This window comes from Sinohyriopsis cumingii, chromosome 11 (assembly GCF_028554795.1).
Source record: "Sinohyriopsis cumingii isolate HCF-2022 chromosome 11, ASM2855479v2, whole genome shotgun sequence".
NCBI lineage: Eukaryota > Metazoa > Mollusca > Bivalvia > Unionida > Unionidae > Sinohyriopsis > Sinohyriopsis cumingii.
In genome coordinates, this window is record NC_142971.1 from 98,279,061 (window position 1) to 98,300,758 (window position 21,698).

General features: G+C 37.6%; 1 protein-coding gene across 6 annotated transcripts in view; it reads right to left on the reverse strand.

Annotated features, from left to right (window-relative positions):
- Positions 1 to 21,698, reverse strand: part of LOC149789085 (pseudouridylate synthase 7 homolog) — an 87,924-nt gene that overhangs the window by 37,157 nt on the left and 29,069 nt on the right. For 5 of the 6 annotated variants that reach the window (XM_089975280.1, XM_089975276.1, XM_089975279.1 and 2 more), the window contains 8 exons: positions 16,083 to 16,203; positions 15,231 to 15,348; positions 12,312 to 12,389; positions 5,317 to 5,382; positions 4,782 to 4,844; positions 3,623 to 3,748; positions 2,728 to 2,789; positions 761 to 918 (listed from right to left, as the gene is read on the reverse strand). In XM_089975280.1, the coding sequence (XP_089831406.1) occupies positions 761 to 918; positions 2,728 to 2,789; positions 3,623 to 3,748; positions 4,782 to 4,844; positions 5,317 to 5,382; positions 12,312 to 12,389; positions 15,231 to 15,348; positions 16,083 to 16,203 (792 nt within the window). The remainder of the gene's footprint in view (positions 1 to 760; positions 919 to 2,727; positions 2,790 to 3,622; positions 3,749 to 4,781; positions 4,845 to 5,316; positions 5,383 to 12,311; positions 12,390 to 15,230; positions 15,349 to 16,082; positions 16,204 to 21,698) is intronic. The other variant, XM_089975277.1, reaches the window with a different exon arrangement.

Below are 21,698 nucleotides of genomic sequence, written 5' to 3' on the forward strand. Positions count from 1 at the left end.
CATTAATCATTATTCTTACATGACAGACAAAACCATCAAACACATTGAATGACTTTATAGAAGTTATTAGCATACAAAATCTTATCTCAATGCCTAAAGATTAGACATGACCTTTATTTAAATATAAACAATTACAAACATGGAACTCAAGGATAACACTCTTTCAAGACAGAGAACTCAAGGATAACACTCTTTTAAGACAGGGAACTCAAGGATAACACTCTTTCAAGACAGGGAACGCAAGGATAAAACTCTTTCAAGACCTTCATTTAAGATGCAGTTTCTTTTAAGACAAACATTTTAATTATATTTCTAGCTAACATTTGTCAAAAGAAGTCGGCCAACCATGCCATCAAGGTTTCTTGACTTCATTTGCATTGCTTTCAAAATCTGCATAATGAAATTAATCAAACATCATAATGGCAAGCAAATTCTTGCTGCAAAAATTCAAGTTTCTAAGAACATTATTTAATGGCAAACAATTCTTGATTTTTAATAAACAGAATAAATAGAGTCTATTGTTTCCACTGAGGTAGTATCAAGTGTAAAATGTGCTGCAGCAAAATTTCTTTAACCAGCCTCCCTGTAAACCAGCTCCCTCTGCTGTAGAAAGGTACAAGGGACTGTATTTAGGACTATAATGCTAGGCCGTATGATAGAAGTATTCCTCACTAAGGCTATAAATGATTTTGATACGATGTATATTTCATGGTACTTGTTGATTCTCTGAGGTATTTTTGACACTGTACTATTGACATACACGATTGAAAACACCAAAGTAATCTCTTCCTTCATGGTCCTGCAGTGCCTGTAGTAAAGTTCTTTCAATATTACATCGCTGAGGCAAATGTTTAAGGGCCTCTCTGGCATCTTTTGTATCCCACCAAATTTTACGAGCCTTGCTCACTTCCTCATCCTCTACAAAAGACAGAAACCAACCATATTATCTGGTCCTATATAGTACACACCAGATTACTCCAAAAATGGGAGATCATAAAAGAAATATATCAAACAGGAAAAATCTGAGACCTTTTTTGTGTTAAAAAGGTCTATATACATGACTTCTTTGTCAAATGTCAACCTTCACATGCAGTAAAGATCATTAATAGAGCCAAGTATATGACCCTTGTAGACTGAAGTTAGTGTTAGTATTATCTCTCCAAACAATCAAACTAGGGTGCTTTATAGCATTTCTTCAAGAACAATGACTCCAAAGCTGATTAGCTTTTAAAATCTACGCTTAAGTTAATAAAAAGTCTTGCAGAATACTAGCAAAGAATATTGTCTTGCCAAAACAAATGAAAATTAAATTCACGCAAGTACACAGATAGAATATCTGCAGGAGTCGAAAGCATGGATAAACATCAGAAAACTAGGGTGCTTTATAGCTTTTCTTCAAGAACAATGACTCCAAAGCTGATTAGCTTTTAAAATCTATGGTTAAGTTAATAAAAAGTCTTGCAGAATACTAGCAAAGGATATTTTCTTGTCAAAACAAATGAAAATTAAATTCATGCAAGCACACAGATAGAATATCTGCAGGAGTCAAAAGCATGGATAAACATCAGAAAAATTAAAATCAACGATTATATCAGTCTCTGTAAAAGTTGAAAGCACTGATAAAACTGAAATAATTCAAATTCAAGACCGACATTATATGAAAAGTATTAAGCTCTTACTTCTTTATTTTGACACTGTTATCCGACTAAATTGACGATAGTGGAGTGAACCTATCAACTCTGAATGCAGTTGATTATATGATGTAACGGTTCTTAAAATAAACAAGAGTCCCTCATAATGACTGACACTTTACAAAAAGAAAGTTACAGAATCCGAGTTAAGACCATTTCTTACTTTTAACTTCTGTAGACATCTATGATATTCTTGAGCAATTACAAGATTTTCAAGATAGCCAATGTGGCAGCCATGTTGGATACATGATTGGTATTATTTTCAATCTTGACTGACTGGATATCAAAAGAAGTCATTTGGTACAAACCCCATGTCAGTATGAAAATCCATTCAGAAGAAGCAGCAATAACCTCGTTTTGAAGATAAGAGGCCATAATGGATGTCAAACTGTCTTCATTTCACCTACGACCAACTTGACACCTTAAGAATTTTTCTGGTGAAAATCCCATGATGATATGACGATGTCTTCAGTAATAAAACAATTATTTATTTAAAACAAGGACAATTTCAAAAATGTCACAGTAAAGAAAACCATACAAACTCATTAGCTTTGTTTGCGAAATCAAAGTATTACTTTATCCAATTTTACTTATTTATTACACATAAACATTCATTGGGTTTTGAAATTGACATGAAAACCAGGGTGGAAGATAATAATGCCATAAGGATATAATTTTGTTATAAAGAGAAACAACCCAGGTACACAACCATCATGTTGCCTCTAAGTTTGAGAAATGCAGTACTCCATGTGTGAATAAATAATGAGTTATACATGGCCCAGATAAAAGGCAGATTGGTTCAGCTTTGTGATTCAACAATTGGGTAGTTTAGTGAATACAAGAACATATGTACATCAGTCTTGATTTTCATTTAAGGATGATCATATTAGCATGGAACTATAATCAATTTGGGAAGATTTGTGAATGCATAGCTAGATTATGGAACCTCGACATTAATATCTGAAAGTGGTCTATTCATACAAAGCATTTAAATTTTGTCCTATTATAATGATATTCTGGTTTTATGAGCACTTACCATGTGGCCTGGGTTTAAGAATAAGCTCAACAGCTTCTTTCCAATCACTGTGCAGCAAGCACCTGCCAAAATGGAATCAACATTGTATAGTTAATTAGGGTAGATAACTGTGGATTGTTCTAAACATGTGCTTAGTAGTATGTAAGTCCCTTCTCAGTTCTGTGTTTAGGAGTATCAAAGGTTTCCTACTCATGATTCTAAGCATATTAGTAGCTGAAGCAAACTTATTTACAGTATCAAAATTCTGTATGTATTTTATGAGCCACTAAAAGTTTGCTTTGCATGCTTTCTCTAATATGTATAATGATGGCATTAAGAATTTTGAAACCCACATCCAACAACATTTCTATTTATGAACAGCAAAAGAGAATATATTATAAAGCAAACCAGATTAAATACTAGAAAATGTCAAGTTCAAACAGTGGCTACATAAACAGTCAACTGCTACTATAAATAGCATACTGCTACTATGAAATTAACAAGACTTTTAATGGCCAAGAAGTAGTGTGATATCTTCAATAAAGAAGTGTTTGAAATATGGCTTAACACAGCCCCCCCACCCCGACTATGTACAAATCTTGGAAGAAATATGAAAACTATTTTTCTTTACTGCCAGAAATCAACAACATGCGTCAAAAAGATATCAAAAGAGAATGTTATATTAGTTACAATTTGATAATTTGTTTCAAACAACCAATGTTTAAAAGAAACAAAAAGAACATCTCAGATAGTCCATTTTTGATAGGTTTGTTAAATCAAAGAAACAAATTGCTTGAGTGACTGCTCAAAGGTGTTCTTTAACTTTCTTCTCTGTAAAGATCATAAATCATTTTTTACTTTACTGCCACTTCCAAGTTCAGATCAAAATAAAACACAACAAAGATGAAATGGTTACCTTCCAATGTGGTATGTTGATATAGAGGTTGTGCCAAACCTTTGCATTCCATAATAGTTGATGAAGCCAATTTCCTTTAGTGATGTCATAACCTTCTTAATTTCTTTATCTTCTCCTGTTACACTCCTATCAAATTAACAGAATCAATAACAGTTCAAGGATATATTTTAAATGATCGTCATTAAAATACTGTTGTGAGCTGTTATTATTGTTATTATTATTATCCACAATAATGGAGTGCTCTAGATGAGCATGCATATAATGTACTCATTTCTTAAGTTAAAATTAATATCCGCAAATGGCCTGCTCTAAAAGTATTTACATTTTAAACCTGTAAGTTATTTGACAGAAAAAAAGTATGTGACTTTTAAGAATATCATGCCACTTTGACATAAAATGCCTTCTCTACACAGGCAAACTATGAATATGTACTAAGGTTATTTATTTTCATTATAAAGTAACTCATTGGGTCACTTGCACCTACAGAAATTAAAAAAAAATTTTTGGCCAGGTCTTGGAACCAATATTACTTTCAGTGTTACCTTTTTAAGTTATCCATGAGAAATGTTGCTCGAGATAAATGGTTTTTATTTTGTATTTTAAAAACTGATAACATTCCAGATATCTATGCCAACTGCCAAATATTTTAAGAATCTGGAAAAAATATATGGATGAAATGAAAAAATATCTCATCTTGGGCAACATCACAATGTCTCATTATGGGCAACATCTCAATGTCTAATTTTGGGCAACATTTCAATGTCTAATTCTGGGCAACATCCCATTGTTTCATCTTGGGGAACATCCCAATGAATTCAGTATAAAACAACCATGTCTTTTGCAAGATATCTTGTATGCTGACGCCCCCCCCGCCCTTTAAATCTGGTGTACTTACAACAATGACCCTATATTCAATTTACTTCAAAACTTTCTGGATGTAATACTTTGTATTATCTTTATGACTCCAGTGAATATACTTGGGCTTTTGAATCTGGAATGGTCAACGCCATGAAACATTATGATAATATGAATTGACAAAATTGCACTATTTCTGTATAAAATGTGACTAACAATATTACAAATACACCACTGCACACACACACACACACACACACACACACACACACACACACCTACCTTCTGGAAGACAAAGCCTTACCTCAAGACAATTGTAAAATGGTTTCCTGACAACTGGCCTAGTTTGAGAGGTTGGTTGACATATCTAAAAATGAAACAAATGTTACAATAAACACAGACAATTATCTTTTGTCTGTTTGACTTTCATCTCAGCGATTGTGGGTTCTGCCAGACAGTTATAATACAATAATTTTACAAAATAACAGCGATATGAAAACCTAAATAAAATTTACAGCTAGAACTATTTCATACTTGCCAGGGAAAATATCTTCCGTAAGGTATTCTCCCTGTCCCTACTGCAACCCAGGGGTCACTACCCTAAGTTTGTAGCATATGTGTTTACGACTGATCTATAAAGTCTGGTCAAAACCTGTGCTTCATAGTATTTAAGTTCATTTATTTCCATATAAAGGATGACCTAAAAGAATTTTGTTCTGAAACTTTTGAAAGTATTCATTATAGAAAAGCATCCTTTTATATAAAGTTGTCATTTTACAGGAAGGTTTTATTGTGAACATGAATGAAAAAATTTAGAACAAGGGTAATGAAGTAACTACCTGAAGTTTCCCAATACAATATTTCTTAAACTGCTATTCAAAGACCTCAGCTTCTCAGCTACCATTCTAAAAGAAAGGAATAAAAACTTTTGAGAGGTCAAAGCATACATAGCAAGCATTATAGTCATGAAACTGACCACAACACCGTTGACAGATCACAGCATATACAGCAGGTCCAGTAGTCATTCAACTGACTACAATACTGTTGATAGGTCAAAGCATACACAGCAGGCCCTGTAGTCATTAAACTGACCCAACACTGTTGATGGGTCAAAGCATACACAGCAGGCCCTGTAGTCATTAAACTGACCACAACACTGTTGATAGGTCAAAGCATACACAGCAGGCCCTGTAGTCATTAAACTGACCCAACACTGCTGATGGGTCAAAGCATACACAGCAGGCCCTGTAGTCATTAAACTGACCACAACACTGTTGATAGGTCAAAGCATACACAGCAGGCCCTGTAGTCATTAAACTGACCACAACACTGCTGATGGGTCAAAGCATACACAGCAGGCCCTGTAGTCATTAAACTGACCACAACACTGTTGATAGGTCAAAGCATACACAGCAGGCCATGCAGTCATTCAACTGACCACAACACTGTTGATGGGTCAAAGCATACACAGCAGGCCCTGTAGTCATTAAACTGACCACAACACTGTTGATAGGTCAAAGCATATACAGCAGGCCATGCAGTCATTCAACTGACCACAACACTGTTGATGGGTCAAAGCATACACAGCAGGCCCTGTAGTCATTAAATTGACCACAACACTGCTGATAGGTCAAAGCATACACAGCAGGCCCTGTAGTCATTAAACTGACCACAACACCGTTGATGGGTCAAAGCATACACAGCAGGCCCTGTAGTCATTAAATTGACCACAACACTGCTGATAGGTCAAAGCATACACAGCAGGCCCTGTAGTCATTAAACTGATAACAACACCGTTGATAGGTCAAAGCATACACAGCAGGCCCTGCAGTCATTAAACTGACCACAACACTGTTGATAGGACAAAGCATACACAGCAGGCCCTGCAGTCATTAAACTGACCACAACACTGTTGATAGGACAAAGCATACACAGCAGGCCCTGCAGTCATTAAACTGACCACTACACTGTTGATAGGTCAAAGCATACACAGCAGGCCCTGCAGTCATTAAACTGACCACAACACTGTTGATAGGACAAAGCATACACAGCAGGCCCTGCAGTCATTCAACTGACCACAACACTGTTGATAGGACAAAGCATACACAGCAGGCCCTGCAGTCATTAAACTGACCACAACACTGTTGATAGGTCAAAGCATACACAGCAGGCCCTGCAGTCATTAAACTGACCACAACACTGTTGATAGGACAAAGCATACACAGCAGGCCCTGTAGTCATTAAACTGACCACAACACTGTTGATAGGTCAAAGCATACACAGCTGGCCCTGCAGTCATTAAACTGACCACAACACTGTTGATAGGTCAAAGCATACACAGCAGGCCCTGCAGTCATTAAACTGACCACAACACTGTTGATAGGACAAAGCATACACAGCAGGCCCTGCAGTCATTAAACTGATAACAACACTGTTGATAGGACAAAGCATACACAGCAGGCCCTGCAGTCATTAAACTGACCACAACACTGTTGATAGGACAAAGCATACACAGCAGGCCCTGTAGTCATTAAACTGACCACAACACTGTTGATAGGACAAAGCATACACAGCAGGCCCTGCAGTCATTAAACTGACCACAACACTGTTGATGGGACAAAGCATACACAGCAGGCCCTGCAGTCATTAAACTGACCACAACACTGTTGATAGGACAAAGCATACACAGCAGGCCCTGCAGTCATTAAACTGACCACAACACTGTTGATAGGACAAAGCATACACAGCAGGCCCTGCAGTCATTAAACTGACCACAACACTGTTGATAGGACAAAGCATACACAGCAGGCCCTGTAGTCATTAAACTGACCACAACACTGTTGATGGGTCAAAGCATACACAGCAGGCCCTGCAGTCATTAAACTGACCACAACACTGTTGATAGGACAAAGCATACACAGCAGGCCCTGCAGTCATTAAATTGACCACAACACTGTTGATAGGACAAAGCATACACAGCAGGCCCTGCAGTCATTAAACTGACCACAACACTGTTGATAGGACAAAGCATACACAGCAGGCCCTGCAGTCATTAAACTGACCACAACACTGTTGATAGGACAAAGCATACACAGCAGGCCCTGCAGTCATTAAACTGACCACAACACTGTTGATAGGACAAAGCATACACAGCAGGCCCTGCAGTCATTAAACTGACCACAACACTGTTGATAGGACAAAGCATACACAGCAGGCCCTGCAGTCATTAAACTGACCACAACACTGTTGATAGGACAAAGCATACACAGCAGGCCCTGCAGTCATTAAACTGACCACAACACTGTTGATAGGACAAAGCATACACAGCAGGCCCTGCAGTCATTAAACTGACCACAACACTGTTGATAGGACAAAGCATACACAGCAGGCCCTGCAGTCATTAAACTGACCACAACACTGTTGATAGGTCAAAGCATACACAGCAGGCCCTGCAGTCATTAAACTGACCACAACACTGTTGATAGGACAAAGCATACACAGCAGGCCCTGTAGTCATTAAACTGACCACAACACCGTTGATAGGTCAAAGCATACACAGCTGGCCCTGCAGTCATTAAACTGACCACAACACTGTTGATAGGTCAAAGCATACACAGCAGGCCCTGCAGTCATTAAACTGACCACAACACTGTTGATAGGACAAAGCATACACAGCAGGCCCTGCAGTCATTAAACTGATAACAACACTGTTGATAGGACAAAGCATACACAGCAGGCCCTGCAGTCATTAAACTGACCACAACACTGTTGATAGGACAAAGCATACACAGCAGGCCCTGCAGTCATTAAACTGACCACAACACTGTTGATAGGTCAAAGCATACACAGCAGGCCCTGCAGTCATTAAACTGACCACAACACTGTTGATAGGACAAAGCATACACAGCAGGCCCTGTAGTCATTAAACTGACCACAACACCGTTGATAGGTCAAAGCATACACAGCTGGCCCTGCAGTCATTAAACTGACCACAACACTGTTGATAGGTCAAAGCATACACAGCAGGCCCTGCAGTCATTAAACTGACCACAACACTGTTGATAGGACAAAGCATACACAGCAGGCCCTGCAGTCATTAAACTGATAACAACACTGTTGATAGGACAAAGCATACACAGCAGGCCCTGCAGTCATTAAACTGACCACAACACTGTTGATAGGACAAAGCATACACAGCAGGCCCTGCAGTCATTCAACTGACCACAACACTGTTGATAGGACAAAGCATACACAGCAGGCCCTGCAGTCATTCAACTGACCACAACACTGTTGATAGGACAAAGCATACACAGCAGGCCCTGTAGTCATTAAACTGACCACAACACTGTTGATGGGACAAAGCATACACAGCAGGCCCTGCAGTCATTAAACTGACCACAACACTGTTGATGGGACAAAGCATACACAGCAGGCCCTGCAGTCATTAAACTGACCACAACACTGTTGATAGGACAAAGCATACACAGCAGGCCCTGCAGTCATTAAACTGACCACAACACTGTTGATAGGACAAAGCATATACAGCAGGCCATGCAGTCATTCAACTGACCACAACACTGTTGATGGGTCAAAGCATACACAGCAGGCCCTGTAGTCATTAAATTGACCACAACACTGTTGATAGGACAAAGCATACACAGCAGGCCCTGTAGTCATTAAATTGACCACAACACTGTTGATAGGACAAAGCATACACAGGAGGCCCTGTAGTCATTAAATTGACCACAACACTGTTGATAGGACAAAGCATACACAGCAGGCCCTGCAGTCATTAAACTGACCACAACACTGTTGATAGGACAAAGCATACACAGCAGGCCCTGCAGTCATTAAACTGACCACAACACTGTTGATAGGACAAAGCATACACAGCAGGCCCTGCAGTCATTAAACTGACCACAACACTGTTGATAGGACAAAGCATACACAGCAGGCCCTGCAGTCATTAAATTGACCACAACACTGTTGATAGGACAAAGCATACACAGCAGGCCCTGCAGTCATTAAACTGACCACAACACTGTTGATAGGACAAAGCATACACAGCAGGCCCTGCAGTCATTAAACTGACCACAACACTGTTGATAGGACAAAGCATACACAGCAGGCCCTGCAGTCATTAAACTGACCACAACACTGTTGATAGGACAAAGCATACACAGCAGGCCCTGCAGTCATTAAACTGACCACAACACTGTTGATAGGACAAAGCATACACAGCAGGCCCTGCAGTCATTAAATTGACCACAACACTGTTGATAGGACAAAGCATACACAGCAGGCCCTGCAGTCATTAAACTGACCACAACACTGTTGATAGGACAAAGCATACACCTAATGATGATATGACTTTCAGTTAGGGATGAGTAGTGACAAAGAATGTTTAAGATGGCTGCAATGGTGGCAAGATTGGATGTAAGACCAGCACCATTTTATCTAATGCCACCTAGACATCTCAAGAAATCTTTGGTGAAAATCCCTTGTTGATATAACTATCAATGCAGAAGGAGTATTGAAAGATATTCAAGGTAGCCACCATGTAGACATCAAGAAATGTTTCTTCTGGTGAAAACTCCACGTTTTAATTTTTTCCGTATTGAAGGAGTGATAATAAGAATTTCAAGATGGCTGCCACAGCACTATACTGAATGTCAGATTCACACCATTTTCATTCAGGATCAACAAGATATCATAAAATGCCTTTTATTGAAAACCTCATATTAATAGGTCTATCCATTCACGAGAATTAATGATACTGAGATTTCAAGATGTCCAATGAGCAACATTTTCTTTAAGATAAATTAGATCCTGAAATAAATGTATGTGTAACGTTTCATGTAGTTTATGAGATGATGTGATAATAAATTTGCATAAATGGATGAATGAACAGCAGAAAACAGGCCATCCAATACATTCTACTGCTCTATGTCCAGTATGGCTAATAACAAAAAGAACCTACTAAAACATTTAAGCTCACGTTAACCTTTTACCTCATAGAGTGTTTGGCTTTTTAGCCCTTCGATACACATGTAGCAAAGTTACCCAGTGCAGTGTGCTATAAACTGAACAATTGTTACCTAATTGACTCCATACACATAGGCTTTCCTTGTAACTGCTAAGCAGTGTAGTGTATGTTACGTTTAACAGCAATTTTAACTATTTTACATTTTTAGTATAAATATATTATGTACGGAAAAATTTAAGAGTAAAATTTGATCATTATAGCTGAGTAATTATTTTTCACGAAAGAATTTTTCGTTCACTGTCAGGTCAGTGAAGCCGCATGACCAACTGTAATTGCCATTTCTCATAGTAGAAATTTACAAGTTCTTTGCGTCTACATCACTAAGTCATCTGAATTTGATAATTTATATATACTAATTGCTACCTGCATCAATATCAGAACCTTTACCTATGTTACTGAAGCTTTCACAGTTGTGATTCTAATTGTGAAAACTCCATAAGTAATGAACAAAATCCGCAACCTCCATTTTCATGAGTGGAGAATACAATCCAGTTACTTTAAATAGCAGATTTCAACCAGAATATAAATGGCAACCACGTGATCTGAAATAATGGTCATTCAAATCAATGAATATAGTATCAAAATAGGGGGTTTCCCACGAAGGTGGCGCTATGAAAACCCGCTCAAAATAGCTGATGCTTATAGCAGGCGTCAAAAGGTGTGTTTGTATGTGAATCGAGTAGAGGCATCCAAAGGTGCTTGCATTAGGCCAAGGTTAATGTAAACAATGTGAACAACATTTCTTTATGCAAACAACAATGTAATAGACAACCATGTTATATAAAACCTTTCATGCAAACAAAGATGCCATAGGTATCCATTTTTTTTATATGTTACTATAACACTTAGTAAATGAAATAAATTGGTATGTATTTTGTACAACTACTAACAGTGTGTATCATTCTATTTTTTTTAGCAAGAGAAACTCTACTACTCAATAAAAGTCACTTTCAATCGATTTTCAAATGATATTTTATAAATCTGTTTATAAATTTTTGATTATTGAAATGTACTCATTATGAGTAAAAAAACTGATTTGTCTGCAATATATTTTACTTCAAGTGACCATGAACTTTTATCATTTGGCCCTTCAGGCTATGATTTTTCATATATGTGAAAATATCTGAAGACAACTGGTCATAAGATACATTTGAACTTAACATCAATAACTCCAGCTGAAAAAACTGTTAACAGGTCCAAGTCAGCAACAAAGGTTCATGTGAGATAGACATCCCATCGTAGGAAATCTTTCAGACTCTCTTGTCACTACACGACTTCTCTGCCACACAAGAGTCTGGTAAAATATTCCATTGGCCACTGTTACCAATTGATGGTCTGTCTGGCAAATTCTCTGCACAAGCTAATCTATGAAGACTTTTCTCACTATCTCAAAATTAAATAGTCCAAAATCTGCAATCATTCAAAATTCCACAGTAAGCTTAGAAGATATTAAAAATATAATTTCTATTTGTAGCAGCACCAATGCTGTAAATGTGATATCATTCCATCATCACAATGATGTATTTCATCACATCATCTCCACGACCAATCAAATCACCTTTCCCAATAATAGGAATGTCTTCTTCAGGTATTACAAGGAAATCCAATTTTTTTAGCCAGACTCTTGTATAGCAGGGGTCATCTCATGCATCCAATGACAAGATCTGATTAATACAAGACTACTTCCAGGGAAGAGATATGTACTTTTTATTTTTCCCCCTGAAGTTGACAAAAAAACAGGTCGTACATCACCATACGGAAAATTATCCTTTTCAAAAATAATATTACTTGTAGACCGTAACCTCTTGAGATGTTTTTGCTCTCCGATCTTTGGTACCAGCATACTGAAACAAACTTGGCTTTACTCTGGAAAAGAAAGACAACTTTTGCTGAGTATGCAGAAATAACATTTGTCTCACTAACTTCAGTACAAAAAGGACATCATAATAAGCTCTTGTGAAAATCTGAGATTTGATGAAATGGTTCAAAACAGTCTGGTTATCTAACAGAGCAGAATGGATTGCATCAATCTCATTAAGTATGTAATCCTCAATGATGCTAACAAGTTTGGAAATTTTAATCAGTTATTCTACCAACAAAGTGAGAAAGGAAAGGCTTCTGTCAAAAATGATATTGTTCATCGGACTTGTATAACTTAACAGCTGACTAATGAAATATGCAGTCAATTTGTAAGAACACAACCTAAGTAAACTATATCCCAAAATATACCCATGTAACTATATCCCAAAATAAAACTCGTGTAAACCAGATCCCAGAATGTAAATTATATCCCAAAACACAACATATATAAACTATATCACAAAACACAACCAATGTAAAATATATCATAAAACACAACCTATGTAAAATATATCCCCAACTGTTATACCATGTCCATTTACCTATTTTATTATAGCCTGTCAAAAATTTCTTTCCATGACAAAGGTATAATTAACAAGCATAGTATCTGGCTCTTAATCAAAATTAACCAAGATCTTGGTATAATGAATGCAAATGAATGAAATGAAATGGAGTGCAGAATGAATACAAATGGAGTGCAGAATGAATACAAATGGTTGTTGTTGTTGTTCTCGGGTTTAACGCCATTTTTTCAGCACAAGATAGGTTATACATGGCGGCCAGTATAACTGGTGGAGGAAGAACCCTGGAAAACCCACTGACCCACAAGAAGCTACTGACAGGCTTTCCCATGTACCCACGCTAGCCGAGCCTTGGACTCGAACCCACGCAGGCAGAGGTGAGATGGCAGTGATCCGGAATGGTGAGCTCTTTAGACCACTCGACCATTCGGGGCCCCGAATACAAATGGAGTGCAGAATTAATTCAAATGGAGTATAGAATGTATGCAAATGAAGGTACAATGAATGCAAATGGAATGCAGAATGAATGCAAATGAAAGGTAGAATGAATGCAAATGGAGTGCAGAATGAGTGCAAATGGAGTGCAGAATGAATGCAAATGAAAGTTAGAATGAATGCAAATGGAGTACAGAATAAATGCAAATGGAGTACAGAATGAATGCAAATAGAGTACAGAATGTATGCAAATGGAGTGCAGAATGAATGCAAATGGAGCACAGAATGAATGGAAATGGACTACAGAATGAATGCAAATGGAGTGCAGATTGAATGCAAATGAAAGGTAGAATGAATGCAAATGGAGCACAGAATAAATGCAAATGGATTACAGAATGAATGCAAATGGAGTGCAGATTGAATGCAAATGAAGGGTAGAATGAATGCAAATGGAGCACAGAATGAATGGAAATGAAATGAATGTATTTTGAAGAAGATGGTACAAAGGCATAACACATCGCATTTCAGAAATGGATTAGAAAATCAATCATTTTCAGGCTTCCATTAAATTTATATGGTCAGAAACTCTTTTACAAATCATCAGGAATCCAATTCTGTATAATGACATTTTACATGCCATGATTATTATTTACACGCCATGATTATTATTTACACGCCATGATTATTATGTACATGCCATGATTATTATTTTGTTACTGAAGTCATGACATAATCTATACAATTTTGATTTGAATAAAAATAAATCATGATGACAAATACACTACAGCTAAATTTTTACATTTATTGTAGCTGTACTTATATTCTAATTTATCAAAAATTCAGTCCAGTCTATTCCACTTTATGCATTTGCAATGTTTTTTAATGTACACATTTTATGAGACAAGACACTAAAGCAATAGGTTTCACTCTTAAGCACTCAAAAATGGACAACTCACTTCATATACTGCATTTCATATTTTTCAGTAGAATGAAACTGAAAGGAAAAAAGAACTGAAGTGACACAAAAAAAAAAACTAAAATCAGATCGATTTTCTGAGACTGTAAATGAAATACAATGAGATGATAGCTGAAATGTAAATGTGAATGGAATACAAACAATATGAATTCTGAATGCCTTCAAAATGCAAATGAAACACCAAAGAAAAGCAGGTTTGGGAAAATTAAGAGGTTTTGGGTTGCAATAAGTGCAGATCTCACTGATTATAGAACTGGTGTAAGGCACTGATGATCATTTAGAACCAAATGTGATATTATAAAAAGTCTTTTAGTGAAAACCTCATGTTGATATAATCATGCTTAAAAGGGAATAGCAATAACAAGATTTTCAAGATGGTTGTTGTAGCAGTCATATTGGTTGTCTGAGTAGCACCATTTTCATTCAGGACCAACTAGATCTTGGAATGAATGTGCTTCTAAAGTTTCATGGCAATCTTTCAAACAGCTGAGAAGGAATAATGATAACAAACTTGTGCTAATGGATCAACAGACATCACACAACCAACATCAGACAACAGGCCATCCCATAAGATCTGCTGGTCTTCACACTCAAGGTTTTTGCTAAGATTTATTTCTGCTACATTTCTACATTTCTAAATTTCAGTGTCACTTTTATGTGTAGAGCTCTGTCATTATCAAGCTCATCAAAGATCATATAAGCACACATTCAAACTGTTTAAAAATCGGATCAGAAATACTGTCTCTAGTGAGGTAAAAAGAGATTGTTGACAGATTACAGTCCATGATGGATGCAGTTGACAGTCCATGATGAGAATGTTGACAGATGACAGCCATGATGGATGCAGGATCATATGATAAGCTTATCTGGTCTTATGGACCAAAAATTAGAAGACAAAAAAAAAAAGGTTCCTACCTTGCCAGACGAGCTATCAAGTTAATTGTGTCCATGGTATCCTTGTTCTCCTTGTAAAGCACAAATCTGCAATAGTTTCCACGATCTGCCGGCCACCTGTCAGTGCGGGATGACCTCTCTGATTAAAACAAATAAGTAAAATAAACAGCTGTACGTAGTCTACAATGTGAAAAATAAAACACCAAAATTTGAAATGATAAATGTTCTGCAGAACATTATATCTCACCTGCAAATCACACTTCCTATAATGATTTTCATAAACTTAACATATTACTTTCACAAAAGAATGTAACCCTGATGTTGCCACCATAACTGCCTGCCAGCAAAGTGATAGCTAAGTCTCTATGTCTTCCAAAACTAGTCCCCTCAAAAAAAAGGCTTTATTTCAAACCATATAATTATAAATCCATAGTGATATCAATACTATCTATTATTCTCTATCTCTGTTAAAGAAATACAAGATGCCATTCAATTAGAGATCTCAACAGTATCAAGCGGCATACAAAATTTGGTTGAAATCCAATAATGCTGCAGAAAACAACCTCAGAAGGACACGCGATCAGGGGCCATACCTCTTGCTGCAGAGACAAATGTCAGATGGACAGACCATCAGAGGCCATAACACCCTATGAATGAAGTCATGGAACGCAGAACTCAATTTAAGGTCATATTAATATAACTGAAGTTCAAAGTACCATTAGGCTGTGAAAATAAGAAATGGAGAATGGGAAATCAAGAGGGATAACTCCTCTAAATGATGTTATTGAACGCTAGCATGGCCTCATCACTCTTTATAAAGCTAAATTTGATATTAGTTTTTTAGTCTGTTAATAATTTGTTTTAGTGACTGACCTGCATGCACCACTTTTATGACTTTCTTGCCATTTTCACTAACTGTGGTGCTCTCCAACCCTGGGAAGTCTTCTCGGATACAATGATGAATTCTTGTCCTGAATTCTTTGTCTTCACCAACCTGCACATACATAGCAATGTTTACAATGAAATTTTAGCCCGTATACACATAACAATATCAGAAAAGAAATTTTAAATCCACAAAGTCTGTTGAATCTATGGTTGTTTCTGATGGTACATTCCTTCTTAGTTCTCATTCTGCTTCTAAGCTAAGTAAATTTATTTCCTCAAAGATTTTGTCCAAGAGACTTCAATATATCATTTTCTTTCTTCAAAAAGCCACTATCAGTACATAAAATGTAAAATATTACTAGCCTACTGAGAAACCAATTTTGCAGTAAATATCATTCTTCACTATTACTTACATAATCATAACACGCCAGAAGTACATAAACTACCTCATAAATCCAGCTCCTTTCAAGCTAAGAAAATATTCTATATGTTTCTTGGCTTGTTTTATCATTAACTATCATAAAATGTTGTCATGAAATCCATAACTCAATGAGGGTTCCAATTTAGACAATCATCCAAGGCCTTCAATTAAAAAAAAAAAAGCTGTCTGCTTGCCAACATGAAAGTCAGAGATGAGTGGTTTCCTCTTGGATAGAGAGATTGGTGCCAAACCCCATAAATTGTCAGTTACTACTGCAATGGACACAGTTAAGACAAAATTGCATCTGATAAATCCAGCAATAGTAGAGTAACCTACATCATTACAAAACTGCTGAGCATCCTGGGAAGGAAGCCTGATGTGACGATTCTGGCATAGGTCCCACAAGCCTGAATTTAGCCATTTAGCATAACATGTCTAAGATGTAAAAGATTGAGAATTTTGTTTCTGACCTATAAACCAAAGCATGAACAATGTCAGTTTGGTAAGTGCTATACTAGTGGTAACTGCCATAACCTCGTGACTTGATTTACATGAGATTAATTAGACCTTGGATTAGTTCCCTGGCAGGATAACCCAACAGATCCAGGATGACAGAGCTTGAGCAAAAATATTATTCTTCACTTCACTGAGTCATAAAATTGAAGCAAGAGCTCTCTCTTCTTATCGGCTTGGTCCACCTCAGGTACCACCTTGGTAACCTGATGGGATCCTGCAGATACCCTTGGGAAGAATGGTTCAAGTATTTTGGTTACTTCAATAAGACAAATTTCTTATGAGCAGGAGTCTGTTTCAGGGACCAACATGAGAGAAAATGAATGATAACTGGAGATCAGAACCACTGAAAATCTGATTGATTCAACCTATTGTGTGGCTAAATTGAATAGGATACAGGTCTTGTACGAAAGGTGTGACAGAGTGGCTCTCAACAATGGTTAAAAAGGTACCTTATTCAACCATAACCAAATGAGGGTTTCCATTTAGACAATGGTCCAAGGCCTTCAATCAAAACCAGCTGAAATTCACTAGAAGGTCAGAGGTTCTGGTTTTATGTCCTCCTTTCCATGATTGTGAAATCTGCATGAAATTGGTAGGCTTGACTTTGACTGAAGCAAAAATTTTCTTGAAAAGCCTTTGATGGAATTTTCCTATTAGAGCTTTTAAGGGCAAAACGTGTTCTGCCTGCACCAATGGGAGAAAACCTGTGGTGGGCCTTCTTGTCAGTGAAAATTATGTCCACCACTTGGAGAACAGTTACCTTCTGAAGGGCTTGTGTGATATGAACAAGGCATGCAGATTTGACATCTCTGGGTTTGAAACGAATGCATGCACTACCATCTGTTTCAGCTAGTGAGGAGTAGGAAGGATTTCTGGCACAAGATCAAAGATGCTGCTGATCTGCACTTCCTCTCACTTCAAGGGACCAATCAGGAGGAATAGCACTCATGTAAAGGGACCAATCAGGAGTAGCACACATGTAAAGGGACCAATCAGGAGGAGTAGCACTCATGTAAAGGGACAAATCAGGGGGAGTAGCGTCTCATGTAAAGAGACCAATCAGGAGGAGTAGCACTCATGTAAAGGGACCAATCAGGTGGAGTAGCACTCATGTAAAGGGACAAATCAGGAGGAATAGCACTCGTGTAAAGGGACCAATCAGGAGGAGTAGCACTCATGAAAAGAGACCAATCAGGAGGAGTAGCACGAATGTAAAGGGACCAATCAAGAAGAGTAGCACGAATGTAAAGGGACCAATCAGGAAGAGTAGCACGAATGTAAAGGGACCAATCAGGAGGAGTAGCACGAATGTAAAGGGACCAATCAGGAGGAGTAGCACGAATGTAAAGGGACCAATCAGGAAGAGTAGCACGAATGTAAAGGGACCAATCAGGAGGAGTAGCACGAATGTAAAGGGACCAATCAGGAGGAGTAGCACGAATGTAAAGGGACCAATCAGGAAGAGTAGCACGAATGTAAAGGGACCAATCAGGAGGAGTAGCACGAATGTAAAGGGACCAATCAGGAGGAGTAGCACGAATGTAAAGGGACCAATCAGGAAGAGTAGCACGAATGTAAAGGGACCAATCAGGAAGAGTAGCACGAATGTAAAGGGACCAATCAGGAGGAGTAGCACGAATGTAAAGGGACCAATCAGGAGGAATAGCACTCGTGTAAAGGGACCAATCAGGAGGAGTAGCACTCATGAAAAGAGACCAATCAGGAGGAGTAGCACGAATGTAAAGGGACCAATCAGGAGGAGTAGCACGAATGTAAAGGGACCAATCAGGAGGAGTAGCACGAATGTAAAGGGACAATCAGGAAAAGTAGCATTCATGATTCTCTCACTTACTGCAAGACTTTGTAATCAGTGGGGTGGGAGAAAGGTGTACAAGCTGCAACTATTCCACATTTGGGTAAAGCTTTGGGATCCGAGATGGGTAAGACAAAGGTTAGAAGCTTGGTGTTCCACCTCACTGCAAAGGGGTCCACAGGAGGATAATGTGATAGGACACTGACTGGACTGAATACCAAGATGGTAAAACAAACCATTCTGTATGAGTCAGCCGATTCTGTTGGGATGTTCAAACCATCACAACATCAAACCTATCTGGGAAATGGTGAACTTCACTGCAAATTTATAAACAATGACAGCACCTGAGAAATTCCAAACTATACAGCTTAAGTCTGGGGACTTGATTCACCCTTGCCCTCATTGGTAATTGATGTCAGTCAAGTTGTTGGACTGTCCAGGCAGTTCCATGTCAGAGATGTGGCGGTGATTCTAAAGAATGGTACAAGTGTCCATGATTCTTGTGATAAAAGACGAAGATTCAGATCAAATGGTAGTGTCCTGAATTGGTACACAGTGTCTATGTATGCAAACCTCAGAAATTACCAACATCTATAAATAGCTGTTTACAACCATTAATAATGATATTAATAATAATACCATGTTGACAACTTTTCTCACTAGGTAATGAGTTCTTACAATAATTATTTCCCACTGGATGGGTTACATCACATGAATAGGTATTTTGAAATATTAGATCGAGTTATAAGATCAGTCATGTTGGGTATATTTTGACATATAATCATAATAGACTCTTGAAGGTGTATATAAGGAGAGAACTAAGCAATCAGATTTATTCCTAATTTGGATTAATTCCTTTTTCAGATTCTTATTTCATATGTTGAAATCAGTCTGCAGATGTGATCAATGCTGTTTTTAGATAATTTGTGAGGAATCATTTGTTAGGATTATTCATTGGAAATATATAGTGCTGACTGGATTAAAACAATACTCTGGGACTAATGTGAATTGGTTAGAGGAGTTCTGGACAATGCCATTGTGATACAATCCTCTGAAACTCATTTGAAACATTCAATTCTTTTGGACCTGAATAAAACCTTTTAGGGCTGTTCCAATAAAACATATATCCCCCCAGAGATGGCACTTCAAAAAATCTTCTGTAGGAGGTTGTGTTTCAAGCTATTTTGATTCTGACAGTGGAAGGTTAATTAGGAAAATCACTTCTGTTGTGGGTTGTATTAACAAAATGAGAAATCGCTGGTAGGGTTGTCAGAAGAAGAAAAAATGAATATATATTTAAAATCACATCTAACTCCCTCCCATGTGAATAAAACATTGTGTCAGAAAATAATGCCAGTACATGTAATTTGTATGAATTTGCATACTTTTAAAGCAGTTATACACGTTCCGCAAATTACATTAACGTCGCAGATATAAAACCTGTCCTTTGCACAGTATGCAATTTTTATTCAAATTTTAACTTTAAAAGTGCATTTCACAACGTAATTCACGCTGCCATTAGCAGTCTCGCTGCGCTGGATGCAACATCCAGATAGCTGGATAGTTCGGTTCAACATAAATGGCTGTTAAACTAAATTGATTGGTTCATTGGGCCCTGGACCTAGTATTTTGATGGATGTTTTAACCTTATTTTCATCAAGAAGTATTACAAATGTGTTGTTTCGAATAAGGGCCACACAGCAAACCAAAATGGCAAAAGAACAGGGTTTGTCTTCAGACGACGTTTTCAGTCGGCAAATACTGGCTGGTGATAGCTATGATGACAATGAATTTCAGGTATATCATTCTGTTGGAAATTGGGAAAATGTCACTGGAAATACTAGTGTATGATTTTGAGCCCAAAATTGATGTTGAGTGCGAGTCCGATGTACGTGTTGGATAGACAATATGCCGGTTATATATATTCAAGATAATGGGGTCTGAACAAGCACACTATGGGAATGTTGGACTTAAAACCCTAATACAGCATTATGGAAGAGAAAAATCTGGCATAAGAAGCAGCAAAGCACTGCTACAAGGAAGTGAATCTTTGGTAGAGTTCATGTTAGTGAAAACTCAGAGGTCTCAGAAATGCTCAGTCATGCACATCTAGATGCCAATTTTTTTTATTGGGGACGCAGAAAATCACTTAGGCAAAATTCAAAGACTTGCCAGTCCTGCTTCAGCAACCTGCTTAGTGGGAAAATGATCAATTAGCTGTACTGATATTTACAATACAGAATTTAGTGGCTGAAAGCCCCCCCCCCCAATGTACATGTCACTGATATGAGTACATCAAAGGAACATGTTGCAATAGCTGGGCGGCAAGATCAAAGGCTTTGACTGGCAGCTGGGTGGCAAAATCTACTGATATTTACAGTGCTTGAATTCTGAGGCAGAAAGACCCAGAGATGTACATGTGGTAATTTATAACAGTACATCAAATAAACAACTTTAGCTTAAATTATTGTGTTCATTTCCTAGTGTAGCACAATAAGCAGTGCACGTGACCTAGGAATCATGACATGTTGAGACTTAGACTTGAATGAGTATTTTGGAGTTCAACAGCAAACTGAAGAAGACAGTTACGAGATTCAGGAGAGTGTTAAATTTGCTAGAACTGATAGTTTGGATGGGACAGTAGCCAAGTGTAAAAAAGTGAGTGATGCCTAGCTTAGTGCTTTGAATAAGACCTTCCTTGGATTGACAAAATTCAGACTCACTCTGATGGACAAACAAGAACTATGTCAGTGCTATAAAGAATGTTAGAAATTAAACTCAATGGCAACAAATAGTTCTTATAATCTGCATAGTTTTCTGGGAGGGGACTGCAACTTTTGCTATTGGGACTCCT